At 42.6% G+C, this 20629-nt stretch overlaps 1 protein-coding gene across 1 annotated transcript in view; it reads left to right on the forward strand.

The window, feature by feature from the left end:
• RALGAPA2 (Ral GTPase activating protein catalytic alpha subunit 2) overlaps window positions 1-20629 on the forward strand; it is a 291675-nt gene that overhangs the window by 138430 nt on the left and 132616 nt on the right. The window contains 4 exon segments of the mRNA XM_018576654.1: window positions 2253-2381; window positions 12602-12730; window positions 13984-14042; window positions 18529-18637. Of these exon segments, the coding sequence (XP_018432156.1) occupies window positions 2253-2381; window positions 12602-12730; window positions 13984-14042; window positions 18529-18637 (426 nt within the window).

Consider the following 20629-nt stretch of genomic DNA (forward strand, 5'->3'; position numbering starts at 1 on the left):
CCACACACTTACCTGGGAACACTTGTTACCTCCGCCGGGTCCATGATACTATCCCCCATTCCCCAAACTACTTGGGTGTGGAGGGAGGGTACTGAGGGCAGATAAGCCATAGGCTCCTTCTGCCCTCGGTCAATCTGTTGGGAGGAGAGGAAGGGCATGGCCTGCCACACGCTGTGTGTGTGTCTATGGACGCATATGGCTACTTGCAGGCACGGCATGCATGGGTGCCTCCCCAGCAGCTGGCTAACTGATGGAGACACCTGCACACAGGTAGGGGGAGTTTGGGAACCAACCAAAGAACAAGGAAATGCAGCATTTTGAACAGCAAGAATGGACGATTTACATAAGTATGGGCCTCCCATTCATAAAATTAATTTTTAAAAAACCTGAAGGTTTAATATCACTTTAACCACTTGCTGCCCTGAGCAATTTCTTACTATTTTCACACACTTGATGAAATCTGAATTTTTGGCTAGAGAACGGCTTCAAACCCCCAAACAATTATATTTTTGAAAGCAGAGGCCCTGTAGAATAAAAAAAGTGGTAGTTTCAATTTTTTATGTCGCTCGGTATTTGCACAAATGTTTATGAAACAAGTTTTTTTTAGGATATAATACACTAAAATAAAATTTAGTGCAAAGAAACAGAATAGAATACCCAATTTTTTTGTAAAGTATAAAAGACGGGGTTACACTAACTTTATTGCGATCACATAGGGGGATAACAAGCACCCTATGTAATAGCAAATAGGATGTGACAGGTCCTCTTTATGGGGACATCAGGGGTCTTTCAAACCCCTAATGTCACCTTGGGACCCCAAAGAAGCCGAGGAAGCATAGATCTGCTTCCCCAGCTTCTTCTCCTGGCTCTAACAGTTGGAGAATGTAAACAATTACACTGGAAGTGATGTAATACACATCACTTCTGGATCCCAGCAGCCCAGGGACAAAGAGGCTGCTGGGACCGGTGTAGCAGCCAGACTGGATCGAGGATCAGGTGATTATATATCTTTTTCTTTAATTTAGACCCTCGTTTTGAAATAAGGCTTCATTCATTTTTATGCAGAGATCTGTCTGCAAAATCTGTCAGGCTGGATGCTCTGTTTACGCTTCATAGATGCTGAAAATGACCAGCATTTACATGAGTTTATATGCATATGCTTTTAGATGCATCTGTCCATTGTCCAATGAAACAGTCCATTGGAGTAGCCAATAAGATTTCTGCAAATAATTGCGTCTTGCCCCCTAATGCGTTTTGGTGCATTTACAAGTTCAAATCAATTCCTGGACGCACCTGATTTCTATTTTATCTAAACGCATATATACTGACTGCAAATAAAAGCATCTAAACACAAGGTGTAAATAGATCCATTGGAAATCATTAGACGCAGCCTAAAGGTTTAACATAAATGAATAATGTCTATGGCGGTTCTCATTCATCCAGGTCATGGTATATTATAAAAAAAATCAAGGCAACTGGACTCGCTGTATTTTTCTTGAAGATGTTTCACTGGTCATACGACTAGCTTACACAATCCAGAATGAGAAAGATAGTCGGATGACAAGCAAAATGTCGCTTGATGTAGCTTGACCAATGCATGGGGTTGTTCACATCTCACAGCTCAATGTCGCCTGTAGCTTGCCGCTAAAGCTTGTAGCTCGGACATGAGCTATTTTTCGGCTGATTTTGGCCCCAATAGACTCAATGGTGTCGATCAATTTCGCGCATTACCGGCAAAATTGCACGACTTTGTCGCGCTACAGAAGTGTCGGTTTTGCACAGCAATATGGAAAGAAGGAATGATGTCACATCAAGACTGCTTTTGTTTGGTTACAGCCCAATGTAGCAGCGACAAAGTCCCTCCCAATAGCCGCGCTACGTAGCGTGAATAAATGTGCAATGTAGCTCATGTCGCTCAGCTCGAAATCGCGCAGAATTTTTTTTTCATGTCGCTCAGTGTGAATGGGGTCTTACTGGCCAGATCACCAGATAGTAAAAAAAAAAAAAGAAAAGGAAACAAAGCACATGTAAAAGCAAAAGTGTAATTTATTGCAGCTTACCACTTCTTAGATGTGATGTCTGCAATTAATTGCTACAAGCATAAGCTTTGGAGCTGTAAATCATTTGTATAAAACAAACTAAATGTACTCTTTTGAGATTTTCGGTTTTATTTATGCTCGCTACCATTGAACAAACTGCAATAAAATCAAACTCTGTAGTCTAAATGAGGTTTGTTTTTGTTTTTTTCCTAGGATATTGTGAATACCGTCATAAAGCATTGCTCGTCCAGTTTCTTCTTCCTCAGCTTGCCTGGCTTTACAATGCTGATAGGAGACTTTATCACAGCTGCGGCCAAGGTTCTCAGTACAGACATGTTCGAGGTGAGTATGACAATGCTCTTTGTGCACACTCTCTGGAGAGAGCCCAGTCACTAACAAGGTTCAGATTTCTCCACTCTAACAGGTGTCAGCTCATTAGTACAACGTGAAACTGGTCTCCGGGGGAAAGATACCAGGACAGCTGATGTGTGAAATTGTAGGATAGGATGACACACTGCTTCTGCAGAGGTGTTTCATCAAGGAACTGAAGTTTAACAAATCATATCTTCACTAATATTGTGGCAGGAACTGTGTAGACTTTGGTTTCACAGCCTCATTAGCTTTGTTCAATAAAGGGGAATGAAAACGCCAGGGTTTTAGAAAGGTGCTATTGTGCAGGGCCTGAGGCTGCGGGACATGTCTGCTCTGTCAAAGGTGACCAGGCTAAAGAAGAAAATACCATCACACTTCATGGAAAGTTTTACAGTAATGAGAATAGCAAATGGCAAACTTTTTTGGGAAAAAAAGAGGACTTTCGCTGGTATAATAGGATGGAAGCCACCTAAAATCTTTTTCTTTAGTTTTAGAGTAATTTTTTAATGAAACCAGATCGTAATATAGGTACATCTACAAGTAATGAAGACCACTGGCATTCTTTGGTTTACAATTAATATTACTGGCTTATTCTTAGGTGACCATATTCAGACTGTAATGCACGGTCTTGGCATAAAGAAAATCCTGTGTAATGTCAGGTAGCCAAACAACCTAAAAACTAAAACGAGGTTTGTTTTTGTTATTCAAAAAAAGATTGGCAGAAAGGCGCTGCCTTTCTTTTTTTTTACAGTTCTCTGAGCTCCTAAAGAAGAACTTCAGGTAAGGCTATTTGTAGATAAACTGCATTTAATACAAAGTACCACTACACATGTGCAGAAATAACCCAGGCTGCATGGTTTTCTTATCTCCTTTATCTCTTATCTCCTGATTAAGCCTAGATATAACAGACATATAACAGAAGTGCTGTCAGTATTACATGTGAGGACAGCCTGGCTTGTGTTTCAGTCATCAGGCAAGAGACAGGACAGCCTCTATCCTTACAGCCTAAGGCTGGGCTCACACCTAGGCGTATTGAATACGCGCGTTTGTACCGCGATTAGCGGTAAAAAAAACGCGCGACAAACGCGTGTTTCCGTGGGCTACTTGGCTGTATCCCGATGGAACCGCGAGACCAAAACGCCCCAAAGAAGTACATGTACTTCTTTGGGCGTAGGCCGTTTTGTAGCGCGTTCCGACGTGCTGAAATACGCCCAGGTGTGAACCATACCCATAGGAAACAATGGGATTTCTGTGTTTGAGCGTTTTGCAGAGCGTTCAAACGCACTACAAAATGCCCAGGTGTGAACCAGGCCTAAAGGTGCCCATACACCTGCCGATTATGCCGCGATTGTACAATAATCGGCAGGTGTATGGAAGGCGTGCGACCGTTTGAAAACCTGCCGAAAATCGTGCGATTTTCGGCGGGTTGGTGGAGTGGTCAGAAGACAAATGCCGAACTGGCCTGTGTGCGCAAGCGCACACTGCCCGCTCAGCATTGGAATCATCGAAAGCCCTCCCCTCAGCGATGATCGCAAGTACGATCTGCCTGTCCAAGATGGGCGGATCTTACGAGATTTTAATTACTTTACAAAGTCGTGCGATGGTTGTAAGGTGTATGGCCAGCTTAACACTGAGTACTGTTTCTGCTCTGACAACCAAACAATACAAGTGACTAACAGGACACAGGATCCCTGAGTGGTAGGAATGTACTACAGGGGTGTGGAATTCCTATCGCCCGGGACATGCAGTTTCGGGCACTGGGCGAGTAGTTTTAATGTACATTTAGCCCGGCTCCGGACAAGCAGAGCTGAATGTCATTGTGGAGCCGCCGCCGCTCATTTAGTACAAGTGATCTGCTCAGACCACTTGTATCAATTTGAGCAGCGGCGATCATTTCTGCCCGCACCACATGCCGTAGTTTTCGGGGTCCCCCGCTATCCTGGGGGACCCTGAAAACTACGGCAAAACGGCTAAGCCATAGAGCCCGTAGAGCAGACGAAGAACTTCTGCTCTAAGGGCTCTCTGTGTGTTCTCTGAGACTGAGACCGTGGCGCTGTAATCACAGCGCCACCTGTCTCGGCTGTCAGGAACTACACAGAACAGCTGTTCTGTGTTGGAGGGCAGGTTACATAAAGAGAACCTGTCACCTCCAAACTAACACATAAGGGATTTGAATCCCCTATGTGATAGGAAGAACATTAAGGGGAAAAAGTAAATAAATACAAATTTGAAGAAAATTTTAAAAGTTAAAAAAAATATATATATAAAGATTTAAAAAATGAAACCCTGCTGCCCCTGCCATCTGCATGCGTAGGACATTCTGCATGTGCTTTGAGATTGCAGCCACCATTCCATGGTGGTAGCCAGAATTCTCTTACACACACAATGTGCATTAAAGGGTAAGCTCATTTTTCCCAGGTAATATGGGAAAAAAAATTACCCGATTAAATCTGGCCCTGTCTCTCCCAAACCGCCACTCCCCTGGCTATACTTACCTTTCGGCGAACAATCCCTCCCCTCCGCCAGTATGGGTGTACTATCTGTCCCCCGTACTGCTGTCCAGCTCAGTGTCCCCCCCTCTGCATTTTGAATTTCGCTCGCAAATTGCAAGCACTCATTGGTCAACGGGGTCAGATGACTGCGCTGACCAGTGAGATGCGCTATTTAGCACAGTAAAATATGTTTTGATTAGGGGTGCACCGATACTAGTATCAGTGCCGATACCGAGTATTTGGGCGAGTACTCGTACTCACCCAAAAGATACCTTCGCCGATATTGGAACTTACGGCCAGATGAAAATTTCCTCTGACTGGCAGTGCCGTAGGGGGAACATGGAGCCAGCTTCCCGTGCAAGTAATGACCCGCCTCCTGGCTTTCTGATTGCCGGGAAGCCGGCTCCTTGCTGATTGGCTGGAAAGCCGGCCTCCTTGTCATGAAGGACAAGTAGATTTGGCCATCGCTTTAGCCCTTGGACATGTATTTTTTTTTTTTTTTATTTCCACACCCCTCTACTAGTATAGCAACATAAGAGTGAAGATCCCTTTCCTAACGGTTCTTTTTTAAAATGTTAATGTGTTTGGTCACTTATCTCTAGTGTACAAGTTTATAGTTGTATACTGTGCCTCTTAACGCTGTTCACATGTAATAAAACAAATTGTGAAAGAGAAAAGACAATGTACACCTTTTATAGACCTAGAATTTCATATACCCTTTAATTATATGCACGCAATCTTTATTTATTATATAGACTAGCAAATGAGAGAAGTATGGAGTGTATGGCGGCAGGCACTACGTGATAGAAAGGAGTTTGGGGGGCATGATGGAAGGAAGGGTATGCAGGAGAAGGGTGCATGGTGTACAAAAATGGGCACAGTGAAGTGGAGTGGAGTGACGGAGGATACAATAGTAAACAGTATGTGTAGGAAGGATGAGAGGAGTGCCGAGAAAATGACAGCAGGCAATATATGTAGGAGTGAATTGGCAGATGGTACAGTGGCAGGCAGTAGATGCGGGATCAGAATATAGAGGGTATGGTGGCAGGCAGCAAGTCTAGTAGAGCAGTGCAGAGGGGAACGTGGCAGACAGTATGTGCAGGAGTGGAGTGCAGAGCTTATGACAGCAGGATATACAAGAAAAGGGATGCAGAGGATATGACAGCGAGTAGCATGTGAAGGAAAAGAGTGTAGAAGGTGGGATGGTGGTCAATACATGCAAGAGACGAGTGCAAAGTGTGTGGTTGTGGTAAATATGTGCAAAAGAGAAGTGCGGACATAGGACAGTGGGCAGTATGTACAGGAGAGGAGTGTATGATGGCGAGCAGTATGTGTAGGAGAGGAGTTGTTTGGTGCATGTTCAGGATTAACTTCCCAGAATGGTCAGAATAGGGGCAGCCCTAGAGATGCTTTTTTCTGCTTATAAGTGGCAGGTGGGTAGATGATCATGTGAGGGGGGCGTTCATGGTACAGCAGAAGGGGAAGCTGAGTTATGGAGAGCTGTACTGCCAAGAGAGGGAAGCTGAACTTTGAAGAGGTTTACTGCCAGGAGGGGAGCTAAGCTGTGGGAAGGTGCACTGCTGGGAAGCAGGTTCTGGTGCTTGTCAAACTTTTGCCTTTCATGGCTGGGGAAGTGCACTGGGTATCTTTTTGCTTTGCTGCCTATGGACTGGAAACAGAAGTAAAAAGTTACACGTGCCTCTTTCTTTTTCCACTAGTGGCAAAATGGAATTGGACTTAATTATTCTATTGTTAATGGATTGCCTCTAATTGTTGGCAATTGAAGGGATCTTGGATTGCTTTAGTTCAGACCAGGATTAGCCATTGAAAGTAAGCCTGAGACAAAATTGTGAAAAATACTTTATACTCCACTGGAGAGTTTGTTTATATGTCTAAATATAACACAGTTCCTTTACATGATAGATCAGCTGGTCTTTTAGGTTACTCTGTGTAAGAACTAACCCAGATACCAAGCAAGTATCCTACATTTCAGCCACTTGCTGCTTATAACTTATGTGATCTGAACCTGTTCAAAGATATTTGCCAAAGGTAATCTAAACACTATAGAGCCACCTTGATGCTTGCCATTTAAAGCCATCTTGTTTTATTTTAAAAATATAGTACAGAAAACAATTAGCATTATTAATCCTATTAATCTTTTTTTCTATTATATTTGGACATTTGCCTGCAAATAGCCTATTGAGAAAGATGTTTCCCTGGAGAAAAATCAGCTTTGAAGCATATGCTTTGTCTTGTTCTCTGTAGCAATTTGTGAGGCTAGGAGAGGGAATATGGAGTTTGTGAAGATGGGCTGGATATGATTGAGAGATGAAGCGGTGCAGCATTCCTTGTATTTTTCTGCTCAAAAAGCTCCATTATTCTTGCAGCATCTCTAAGCTGCACTATTTTTAGTTGCCCTTTTCCACTTTTGTAAGCTTTTCTGTCTCCATGTTACTGACAGAATCCCATCATAAGTACTACTTGTAATCAGTCGCTGTAATCTCAGGCGCTCGCCAGTTCTGTGCACCACAGAAATAATTATCAAGAAGATGGCTAACCGGAAATAAATTCATATCGATGCTGGTTGATTGGAAGTAAATCTATCAAAGTGCCGTTAAGTACATGTGTGTGCTGTCAGACCTGCTGTGTTTGATATGATCCCGCCAACACTGTTCTGGTCCTGAGGCATTAGAATGTGGATATACAATGTGGACTGAATAACATTTAAGTTGAAATATATGTACAACATGGACATCTGAAGGTTCACAACCATGAAGACTAAAGCAACCACCTCACTTTTGAGATCTCCATCTTTACACATATTTTCTTGTTTTATTAGTCCACACCTGGCTTAGATTATCAAGACAATGTGTTAATAAGCTTATTTTGGATGGCTGTATTTCTGCTGATGATGAGGAAAAAATGTGTTCTCCATAACTGTACAGTAAAAAAAAAAAAAGCCTTTTTTGTCTTTTCATGCCTGGCAAGGCAAGGCAAAGGCTAACTGTCCATCTGTCTCATTTGTTGGTTATCTGCTCAGTGTAAATTTATTTTTGAATGTATGTGTCTTTATAAAATGTCGTCAAAGATTATTTCGCCAACAAGTGTAGATCCAGTCATAGGTATTAGTCAATGAGTGACCAGCGCTGTCCAGTCACTTAAAATCCACCACACAGGCTTTGTGGGAGTAAAAACCATTGACTCTCTGCAGTCTATATAGATGTGACCCAGGATGCCTAGCTGTACTGCCACTGCATTTGAAGTAATGCTTGATACTGAGAATATCCTTCTAGAAAGCAGAGCACACTGATCAGTATGCTATTGCTTCTTCATTGTCCATGTAGCAAACTAGGGGTGGTTGGTGACTAGGCAGTTTTGGTCAACTGCAGTGGGAAATAGTGAGGTCACAGACTCAGTTATCCTGTCTGATTGATGTGTATAAATCAGAAGACTGACTGCACAGAATTGCAGTACCTTTGTCAGGTAGAATGTCTCCCATGTATGTATTTTATTTGTGTACATTATTTAGCTGCCTGTCTACAGTGACTTTGTTGTCTTTCGGCCACTCGACCCTACCCCTGCTTCCCAGCAGTGGGGTTTGAGTATTACCCTAAGCATGTTGCCTTCCACCTTGTGGCGCCACATGTTTGAATCTACTGTAGACACAGGGGGGCCAGTTCTGCTGTACTAGGTACCTCCAGATCACAGTCCGCTAATGATTCTGTGGCTACCTGCGTGCTGTCCCCAGTCTAGGCTCCTTTAGGGCACCTAAGATTGCCAAGAAGATTCTGGGGGTTTGCATTCTTCATTTATGGAGACTGGAAAACCGCTGACAAAATCCCTTCTAATCCACTATCTACCTTGTACCCATTTGAGGAAGCATCCCACCTTAACAAAGCTTTTACCATTCCGGCAACCTCCCCCCCCCCCGCAAACCACTGCAACCTGTTCTGGCCGTGGCCTTAGTCTGTCAAACTCTAGCTGACTTGTGTAAGGCCAATAAGTGGGATCTGATCCCAATGGAAGGTAATCCCTGATCATAGAGTTTTTAAAGCTCATTGCCTGCAGCTTCGAACTGCAGTGTGGATAGGCTGTTAAGTGGTCTCCAGTCTTATCTACTGTATGGGTCTCCTGTTGGTGTACCTAAGGAGGATACTTTGGCTAAAGTGTTGTTCTGCAGAGTGTGTCTGCAAAAAAACATTGTTGTTCTGCAGAGTGTGTCTGCAAAAAAACATTTACTGAGCACATTCTTTGAGGGACAACTTTTTTTTCACGGTTGTATTGGATGCCATCTTTAGGGATCTCACTGATCGCAAGAGTGCCCAAGAGTTCCTCATCAAAAGAAGTCTAGGGTTCAGTAGACTCACTCTCTATACAGGCGAAGAAGAGTCCTTTTTTCGTTACTCCCAGGCCTCAAGTTCCCAAGCCAAACCCAGTTTGATGCACAGTCCGCCCGGCACCTATTGGACTTTCACGTCCCTCAAACCCTCAGATAAATCCTTTAAAGCATTAAGGTGTGTTCCTGATTTCCAAAATGGGGTGGGCAATTGCATCTGATAGCCTTTGCAGACACTTGGACAACCTGCATCTGAGATTCTTTTGGTGCAGGCAGGGGTTTTCAGGTTCTACAAGCTAGAGTGTTGTTCACAGCCCCCTCCCCAGTTCATTATTTCCTACCACAAAGATTTGCAGATCTACATACAGCCCTGTCAGGACTTCTGGAGCAGGGCGTCATTGCCCTAGTCCCTGTGACAGAATGATTCTTGGGGTTCGGCTCCAGCCACAGCTCCTTCACCAAAAGAGGGCGTCCTCCCTATCTTGAATCTCAAGGTTCTAAATGTGTTAATTCAGGCCAAGAAATACCATATGGAATTCACCAGATCTGTCATAATTTCCCTTTGTCAGGGAAATTTTCTGGTCTCTGTGGTCAAGCATGCATACTTGCATAAACCCATATTTCTAGTGCATCAGCAATTCCTTTGCTTTGCTGTGGGTCCTCTCTGCTCTTCCAGTTTGTTGTCCTGCCGTTCAGCCTGCCCTCTGCACTGTGTGTGTTCATGAAGGTGCTGGCCCCTGTGCTAGCCTTACTGCGGTCACTGGAGGGTCCAGTCAAACAGTCTTTGCAGGGAAGTGCAGCATTCTCGAGTTCCAGAGCCACTGGCATTGCCTCAGCTTTTGCCCTGTCTCTGAAGACACACTTAGTGAGTGGGCTGGTAAGGTCAAGCACCGTGAGCTAAGGAGAACTTGCACAATTGGTGGCTGACTAAATACTTTTTTGCCCCACTGTATAGGTCTCTGGATGCCTTTTACTTCCCACTGGTTTTGCCACAGAAAGAATAACACTGTAGGACTGAGCACTGATGTTATCCTCTGGGTGGGATGTAGCGCATGCATTTTGCAGTCTTTCCCACTGTTCACCATCCTGCTACTTCTTCCAGTCATGTGGAAAATTGCTCTTAGATAAGTTTGTACTGTCCTCATACAGTGACTTTGGTCATTTACAGCTGTCCAACCCTTGCCTTGCTACAGCCGTCCATGAGGCTTTATGTTGATTTACCATCATGCAGTTGCAATGTCAGATTCTAGACATGGGTTGGACAGTCCTGCTGTACCGGGTGCCCTCAGCTCACTTTTTTTTAGTAATTTCTCTAGGCCTGCTTGCAGTGCACCTACAGATGGTGCCGATGTCTGCAGCTTGGAATTGTGTTACCCTCTGCTCCTTGACTCCTCTTTACTTCCATCGGGTGTACCTGGGTTCTCTGCTCTTTTGGCTAAGGTTACACAATCATGCAAGATTTTTTGTCGTAAATCATGGCGTTATTTGTTGACTCTGCAAATGCTACAAGCACGCTCCCGCTCCTTTTCCTGCACCCTCTCCTGCAGATTCTGTATACGATTTGCTCATTTGCCTAAGCAGCTTCTGAGTTGGTCGTAGAGACTGTCTAAATCTGAGTCGGTCCAGTCCTTGACTGATGAGTTTAGCCCTAACAATAGACAACAGGCAGGCAGACTTCCTCAGCGAGCAGTGTTTGGACCTGGGAGCGGATGATGCACGCAGAGGTGTTCCAGGACATGTCACAGGTGGGGAGGATGCCAGATGTAGACCTCCAGGTTTAACAATGAACTGGAAAGGTCTGTCTCCTGTTACAGGAATCCTCCAGTGTAAGCAGTGGATTATCTAGCGCTCTGTGGGGTTAGTACACAATGAGCTTTCTCAACTGAAATCTCTTCCTTGTATGCTTCGAGGATTGCATTCTGGTGAACCCCACTGCTTCAGACTGGCCCAGGTGGATGCTCCATGTTCTCTGCCAGATGATTAGGATATTTGGTTCCAAGAACTGAATATGCATTTTGCTTCATGGTCATTGGCTTTAACGACCAACGGGTTGAAGCCCAGGTTCTGAGGGACGGGACATCTTTGAGTTTGTGATTTCTATGATGCTAAAAGCTAGAAAGTTTATTTCTTGCAAGGTCTAACATCTGATGTGGAAGGCATACTTTGCTTGGTGTGAGTCTCTGGGCTTCCACCCCAGCACTTTCTCTTTTTCGTTGGCCGAATCCTTTTCTTCCATTTCTCTGTCCAGCTCCAGTTCACCATAAGGAAATTTCCTTCCAATCTCTGGATGTGGTTATACCTGTAAAGAACCTTTCTCTAATTCACTGCTTCTTCTTTTAGGAAGACTGATTTCTTTTTTTGTCATCTCAGACGGATGGAACCCATAAGGGTACACTGGCCTCTTGTTCCATCATCTCTAGGTGACTTAGGCATCCAAGCTTATGATCCCAAGGATTGGGTTCTATCTATTCATGCCGAGGTACACTCTACTTGATCTGTGATTCCTTCTTGTGCTTTTCAGCATCAAGCAACTATTTCCCAGAATTGCAAGGCTGCCACCTGGTCTTCTGTACAGACATTCAATAGGGTGGACGTTTTGACCTCATTTGATGTCAACTTAGATTGTAAGGTCCTTCTGATTGCTATTTGAGATGCAGCCATTGCCAGTTTTTCTGTTGTATTTTATTGAGTCTGTTAGCGATTGTTTGCTGCATTGTCCACCATTTAGTTGGATCGCTGTTCGACATCTTGGAGGTTAAAGAAGAAAGGATTTCTGTAATCGCCCTAAAATCCTTTACTTGGAGTCCATTGAAAGACACAGGTTCCACCCCTCTCTGCTTAAGATGATGCTCTCCATACTGCTTTGTTACAAAACTGAGGCATGCTGGTAGTCGAAGGAGTTATCCTAGGCTGATTTACAGTTTTTTGTTTGCAAGTGTCCAATCCTCCTAAAGATGTCAGTATAATCCGAAGGTTAAACATTTCCTGTGCCCCTGTACGGGGCATACAAAAATCCTATTGTTTAAAAGATTGTAAAGGATTGATCAACGCATGTGAATCTTGTATGATAAATGGTAACTTTGTTCTTCGGTTGAAAAAAAATCCGGTCATAGTCTGGATTTTCTTTTCTTTTTATAATGTAGCTAAGAAGAGAGAGTAATTAAAACCCCCTTTGTTGCTAGAAGCAACACAGCTTCTTTCTTTTGCTTATACCTTCATATACAGTAAATTCCATTTGGCAGCACTTAAAGGTGAAAGCTACAATAAAATATAACATGCAAATAAAGATTGTACCACAATGATTTAATGAACATATTTTTATTTGAATGTGTGCTGACCTGATCTTGGCATTCTTTTTATAGGCACCACGATTGGAAGCTCAGATCATTCTTGGGTCACTTGTGTGTTTCCCAAACACTTACAGAGATCTCTCCTTACTTGATGCTTCAGCTGGAGCAAATTATATTGTCATAGAAAACAAAGATATAAAGGTAAGAAGGGTATGAGGTTTAGCTCTTGAATGAAATGGGAGAAAGAAAAGACCTTACCCGATACACCAATATTATGGAATTTTTCAAAATAACTGTTTAGTGTGAAACTCAAAGCCAGTTTACCAAAAGTGTGTAAGTTAAAATAGGCGATTATTGCAACATAGTTCCGGGAAGAAGAGTCTTATGCCCAGTAGTATGCTGTAGAGAATGACCCGCGGTTCTCTGTGTGAGAGCAGAAGTCACTCTGCAGCAGTCTGACATACCCCGTGTTGAGTCACCACTACAGCTCCCGCTCCATGGTGATTGGAGTAGGCTGCTTAACCTCTTGCCGTCCGCCCGTAGTAAAAAAACGGGCGGACGGCACTGCTGCATTGGCGGGTTGCCGTCGCCAGACGGCATTTTTTTTTCATTACGCAATTTTAAGGCTTGACATGTTTGGTTATTTTACCCAAAAATTGGGTAATAATAAATGTTTTATCATTTAATATAGGGGAAACAGTTTTTAAAAAAAAAAAAATTTCGGGAATTTTTCCTTAATATAGTAAAAAAAATAAAACCCCCAGTGGTGAATAAATACCACCAAAAGAAAGCTCTATCTGTCCCCAAAAAAGGGTATAAAATTCATTTCAGTACAGCACTGCATGACGGAATAAATGTCAGTCAAAGTACCACAGCGCTGAATACTGAAAAATGGCCTGGATGAGGAAGGGGGTTTAACACCGCGGATGTCAACTGGTTAATGACTCAGCAAGGGCCCTGTGAGGCCAAGGTAGGGAGACCACTGCTCTCCTACAGAAAACAAACAACAAGAAAATTGCTACTTACTATTTTAAGTAACACTGACTTGATTTAAATAATTTTTTGATATGGTACAATTGGGCTTTAAATCCACTTAAACTTTCACAAAAAGCTCACCAACCTTCTCCTACACTTCTATATTAGAGATATTTAGTGGATAAATGCTGGTATATGTAAAATCTGTCACATTTACAACATGGCAAATGTTTGATTTGGTTTGCACAATTGATTTCATAGCATTAACAACTGAATATCCTAGTCAGAATTTGCCATATGTGACCGATAAATTGACCAATTCCCAAACTCACCCTCTGCACTAAATGTTTTTGAATTTGCCCGCGTTTTATTAATATATACCTGTGTAATGTTTTTAAATTGAGTTTCTCTTAAATTATCCTTTTTACCTGGTAGATAGTTGTGGAGTGGTAATATATTTTCTCCTTTGCTTCCTTTAGAGTTTCTTAGTTAACAGTTTATTGAAGAATGCCAGGGAGGAGCCTATCGAAGCTGCTAGGTAAGAAAACACTAAGAAAACCCCAAGAACTGCAAGCAGATAGCTTAGTTTATACTGGGATTAGTTGTGTAACTAACCCACCTCTGCCACACTACACAGCACAGCAAGTGACACACTTATATGTATTGGCATGTGGATTGCTACTTGAATCTTGGTGTGCTTTGTGTATTTCTTTCAGATCTGGGCAGTAATCCGGTCTGAAACTTTTCCTCCTTGCAGGAGCTTCCTGTAATAAAGACCAGTCACTGCTATGCTCTCTACTTGCTCAGGGCAACTGGACTTCTGCCCACTACTCTAGTTTTCTGCTAGCAGCTGGGCCTGCTTAGTCTCTTCTACAGCTCTGCTCAGGCTACATGCACCACAGTGGTGATGTCACTGTTATCTTTATAAGGTTAAATAACTAGGTTTGCAAAAAACATTTGGTGCACACAACATAGATTTATATGCTTTGTGGCTGTTGCGGAATATATTTAAATGTCTGTTTTTGTGCTTGGAACTTTAAGCTACCTATTATTAACCTGCTAACATAAGATAATGCCATTCATGCATCACAGTTGTAAATGCAGGAGGCTAAATACATGTACTTCATACATGGTTTACTGTATGTGTGAACTTGCTGGCTAAATTCTAGGAGGCGGAATCCAAGCTTCATACACATGTATAAATTCTTAGGTATGCTAAAGATCTGTAAAAAATGGGAACAACTCTGATTTCTTGATTTGTACCTCACACATACACAGGGAGTTAATTCTGGAATAAATTAGTTAGGCAGCTACCTTAAGGTGATTGGACAGCCCCGTATAACCTCTCCCACCCCCACCATGCCTAGTTTTTTGCTAGTGTCTTCAGGTAATGGATACCTCTGTGCTCTGGGAGAAGCACATGTTTCTTAGCACTGTTCTTACTTTAAGACCTTCTAGCAAAATTCCCTACACTGCTCGTAGCCACTGTGTCACCTCTCAGCAGCTATTTAGAAAGCTTTTATGCCCGACTAAGCCTTGGAAGACCATAACCGCACCCTGCGGGAAGGAAAATGCGGGACCTATCCGTGTTGTGCCCAGGGCACTTGATTGGGAGTAGGGCTCATACCTTGGCTCTGCTGTAGAAGATGTCTATGTTTTCAAGGGCCTCCTGGACAAGAGGTTAGAAGCCCTCTTAAAAGCTTTATTTGCCCTTCCAGGCCTGGGTTCCCCATTCTGGAAGCAGAAGGATTTCAGAGGTTCTATTCCAACCTGTTGATTCTCTATAAAATCTAAAGATTCTCAACAGGTTCTTGTGGGTCCAAAAGTTCTGAAATATGCAATCTACCCAGGCAATTTCTTAGCCTCAGTGGACATCAAGGATACATGTTTAAACATCCCTATTTTTTCTGCTCACCAGCCTTACCTGCAATTTGCTGTGATCACACAACACTACCAATGTGTTGCCCTTCCATTCGGCCTGTTCTCTTCACGAGGGTGCTATTCCCTTTTTTGGCTCTGCTACAGTCTCAATGGACCCCCATAGTGGGGTAAGTGGGTGACCTTCTCCTAAGAGCAGTGAGTGCGAACCTTGTCATTCAACAATCGCAAAACAAACCCAGCAGAGCTATGGATGGGTCTTGAAGCTCCAAAAGTTGACACTGAACCCTTGCATCACTTGGAGTACCTGAGCCTAGTCTTGGAAATGTTTCTTTCTAGGATTTTACTTTCTCTGAAAAAAATCCAATCTCTCCACTGCTGTTCTTGAAACTTGCGGTCCAGAAGTTGTCTGACCCTTCACTTTTGCATGAAGTTTCTGGGTTAGATGGTGGTATCTTTCGAGGCAGTCCCAGACTTTCATTTTCTCGCCATTGCAGCTCAACGTACTGGCTGTTTAGGACAAACAGATTCAGTTCCTGGACCTCCCCATTCATTTATTATTCGAGATAAGTCTTGCCCATGTATGGTGGATGTCCAATCTGGCACCAAAATCTGGGAAATCCTTTTTTCCAATGGTCTAGAAGGTGCTTACAAGAGATGCCAGGCTGTTAGGGGTAGTCCTGGAAAACCTCTCAGTTTAAGGAGCCTGGTCATCATCAGAATCTTGACTCACAATCAACATTCTGGGGGTAGTTCTTTTGTCCCTTCAAAGCTGCACCTCTCGGTTACATTTTCATCCGACCAGGTTTTAGTCAGGTGGTGTCACAGTCGTGGCTTACATAAACCTTCAGAAAGGCACCAGAAGTTGAGAAGTGGACCTGATTCTACCCTGAGTGGAACGCTGTGTCCCTGTCCGATGTACACATTCCAGGCATGAAAAACTGGCAGATAAACTTTCACAGTTGTCAACACCTGGAGTGCAGAGAATGGTCTGTTCACCTAGAGGTGTTTAGAGCCCTTTGTTGCAGGTGGGGGATGCTGGACGTGGACCTTCTTGCATCTAGGTTTATCCACAAACTGGGGCCGTCAAAGTGGATACCTAGGGGAATTCTTGAGACTGACTTGTAAAAAGGTCCTTTTTTGGTTATCCACATAGATAAAGTAGTACTGAGACCTAAGGCCTCCTTTCTTCTCAAGGTGGTCTCTGCCTTCCATCCTAAAAAGGACATTGTTTTGCCATTCTTATGACCTTTGCCAAAACATCTCTCTGCTACAGCTTCTAACCGCAAGCTTGACTCTTCATCATTCTTGAAGGTTCCTGCATATGAGGTAGCCAGTGTCTCGTTCCACTATCACTTGGTGGATTTGTCGAACCAGCATTAGTCTTTTTGCATCAGGCTTCAGTATCGTGCAGTGTATGGAAGACGTGCGACCGTTTCTACTGTACGATCACGCGTCTTCCGTCGAACAAGCAGGCTTGAAAACCCGCCGAGAATCGTACGAAAAGCACGCCCCTCATTGCAGTCATCGCAAGTACGATCTGCCTACCCAAAATGGGCAAATCGTACGAGCTTTTAATAAGCTTACGACAATCGCAAGGCAAAAGTCTTGCAATGGTCGCAAGGTGTATGGGCACCTTTACCATTGAAGTCTGTGAGACAAAAACACTCAAATCTACCTGAAAAGGAGCTATAGGTGTTTTGCTACAAGTGACAGAATGCTCAGATGTGAACAGGGGCCATAGAAAACAGTGGGATTCCTTGTATTGAGTGTTTTTGTCTAGGTGTGACCAGGGACTCAGTTTTTGACCTCACAATTTATTGCTGTTTTGTACTTCTTTTAAAAACTTAAATTAGAACCAAAAATAGAGTCAGACTTCATTGTGGCTTGTTGCAGAACCCTGATATTTTATAGGGAGCTCCCACTGCTAAAGTGTCGAGAAAAATAAATTGCTTAAAAATGGGAGGCAAGGCACCTGTCTTATTTCTGCTCCATGGGCTTTACCTGTTAGGGCTTGTTCAAGCCAAGTGCAGAGCAGTTACAGAACACATCAAGAATGCATCCAATGTCCAGAGCATTGGGAAAAACTGCAGCATGCCCTATTTTTCTGCTCTGGAACGCACCAAAAATGCATGCAAACGTCCTGGAACGCACTGAAAGACCATTTTAGTCTAAAGAACAAAAAAAGGACCAAAATGCGGCAAAACGGACTGCATTGCATATGCAGAAACTCATGCTGGTCCGGATTTGGTGTGAACAAGCCCTTACACTCTCAAGGATGGATAATTTACTCCCAGTTGCCCAGTGCACAATCTTTGAGAAAAACACAGTTTGCAAATTTATGTGCAAAAGAAAAGCATGCAGATGTTATAGTAATATAGGCACAGCTGAGGGAAAAAATGCACATAACTTAAAGGTGTCCCAATAAAAGTTTTAAATCTCTGAACAAATTCATTACTAAATTACAATTGTGGTTTAGCACTCCATGCAAATGTTAAGCAAAGCTTTGTAACATTGGAAAAAACTGCAACAACCAAAGTAATTTACATTGAGGGAAATTTATCAAACCTGGAGCAGACAAAATCTGGAGCAGCTGTGCATGGCAACCAATCAGCTTCTCTCTTTTATTTTCAAATATAAACTGAACAACCTGAGGAGAGAAGCTGATTGGTTGCCATGCACATCTGCTCCAGTTTTTGTCTGCTCCAGTTTTGCTAAATCCCCCCATTGTATATTACATGCAGTTGCCTGGGGGAGGGGATTGTTAATTAATCTTTACTAAAGCCAAGTAGAGAGACTGGTTAAGAAGTATAACAGTTTCCCATAGCAACCAATCAGATTTTACCTTTTATTTGAAGGGATTGCTTGCCATCGGTAACTGCTATAGTTTTTCTTCCATTTTTGTAAATCTGTTTGTGTTGGTAAATCTGTGTAATCGCCTATCTTTTGATATTTGCCTACATTGCCTCACTTGCAGTGCTTTACAGCTAATTGTTGATTTTGCTGCATTCACTTTTGTTGAATGTGACTGTCCTCTTTGAAAATGTCTTGTCGTGTTGTTTTGATGTTTTGACTGTTTCATTAATGCATCCTACTCTCATTCTTGCTTTCATTCTATTCCTTACAATTTTTAAATGTGTTTTAAGGTGCATTGCAATCTGCTGTCTTGGAGTGTGGATCTGTGAAGAGCTAGTAGAGCACACCAATCACCCTCAGGTTATAGAGGCTATTAATGTCATCGGGGTAACACTAAAGGTATTGTTTATATTTTCTTCAAGAAGTGCAGTGCACTGCACACATTTCATTTCTCATTTTCCCCTGTGAGCTTACTCTGCCTTGGCCTGTGCTGAGAACGTATATGTTTTGGATGAATGCGTCTAGTGCAGGAGAAGAAGACTTGACATTCTGCCCATAGCTAGTGAAGTGCCTGACAATTCTACAGAACCAGACAAATGCAGCACATACTGTTCTAGTTTTCAGAAATCATCTTCAGTGTGGGCTTGAGATAAAGACGTATTGTGTAAAATCTTTTGCCAGTCCAACCTTTAGATGGGTTAGCTGCAGATCACATCTAATCATATTACCGGTATGTTAGGTTTTTTTTTGGCCATCTGTGTCTCATAGGTAAGATTCCCCTTCACTTCATGTCCTGTAGACAAAAGAGGAAGTGGGAGGAAATCTCTGCAAAGTGAGATAAATCCCTTCTTTAACAGTTGTCACTGGAAGTATCTCTATTGGAATAATTTAATTTGGATTTCCAAAAAAGAGGGGATGAATCTCCCTTTCAGGCACACAGAGAGCAATAAAACCTTTCAATATATTTATATATCCACCCTGCACTTACCTTGTTGCCAAACTTGCAAGTGCATGGCCCACAGTGGTACAGTAATTATTTAGCAAAGAATGGACAGCCTCCTGATGAGCAAATTCTAGGGTTTGCTATAGTTGCATGTAACAAGAGCAACATTCAGGAACAAGAGTCATGCAGGTCCCCTTCCTCATCAATATATACATTACATATTGGTAGTTTAGATGTGGGCAGTGGGACTATTTAGTGGGAGGTCAGGTGTTTATATATTTATGTTCAGTTAAAATACTCTGTCACTCGTCACCAGGTAAATAAGTTGCAAGATTATTTCTCCTTGTCTGGAGCCGAGAGAAAACCTGAGCTTATAACTTAGGTGCCTTTTATTACCACATTACCATAGTGCATTTTTACATTAAAGTAGAATTAAACTCTCAAGCCTTTTTTTCAATAATGAATCCAGATCTAACAAATATACGTTGCCCATCAAAGTATTTCTTTACATTTTTGCCCAAACACTTAAAATCATCATGTTTCTGAACAGCTGCTTCCAAGTCTCTTAGCTCAGCTTCCCTGAACTTCCTGTCCAGTACACGATCACAACGGACAGTGCAGACTCCAGCAACTGTTCATCTACTAGCTTGGAGAAGGGAGGAAAAGGAAAGGGGGCCGGGGGGGGGGGGAATTAGCTTAATGTCCTGTGTTTATTTGTGGAGACACACACACAGCTTAATAGCACACACAAGGGTGACTGCATAGCACTCTTCTTGAGAAAGTCAGGACCCATGCTCAGGGGACCAGCTGATTCTGCAGGAAACTAAAACTTTTAAACTTTAAGTAGCAGCATTCATTGTAAGAGCGTTAGTCAGCATTTAAAATTGCTTAAAATCCTTTTGACTTTAATATTACTTTAATGATTGCAGGCCGGAGATTGTGATTTGGGTGTGCTTTTATTCCCAGTGCCACATGTTTAATATTTAGCAATCTCTTATATTAAATGATTGCAGGCTGAGGCATTACTCACCCTAGGTGGGAGAAGAATAACCTTGCAGTACAAGATGTTCTCTTGTTTTGATAGAGGATTCTGTATGTGTGCTTGTGTATATGCGAATGAGCTCAAATGAATGTACAAAAGGGCCCATTACCATGACACTATATGTGGTCATATCATAGTGTTTACTATTGAAGTGCATGTGACATCTGTGAGATATAAACTCATTTATTTTCACATTCATATTTTAACCTGGTTTTGGCACACTGCAACACTAGATCCTTGGGTTTGGTTTCCACCAAGTTATAGTCTGTTAGTGTTATGTAGGTTTCCTTCACAGTCCCAAAACATTCTAGTATGTAAATTGGCTTGTGAGTGTATGAGCCACGGGGTGGGGGGGATGTGGAAGATGATGTGATTGTGATAAAACTAGATTAGATAAATTGTATTG

This window comes from Nanorana parkeri, unplaced genomic scaffold, assembly GCF_000935625.1.
Source record: "Nanorana parkeri isolate BGI_ZX_2015 unplaced genomic scaffold, ASM93562v1 scaffold72, whole genome shotgun sequence".
NCBI lineage: Eukaryota > Metazoa > Chordata > Amphibia > Anura > Dicroglossidae > Nanorana > Nanorana parkeri.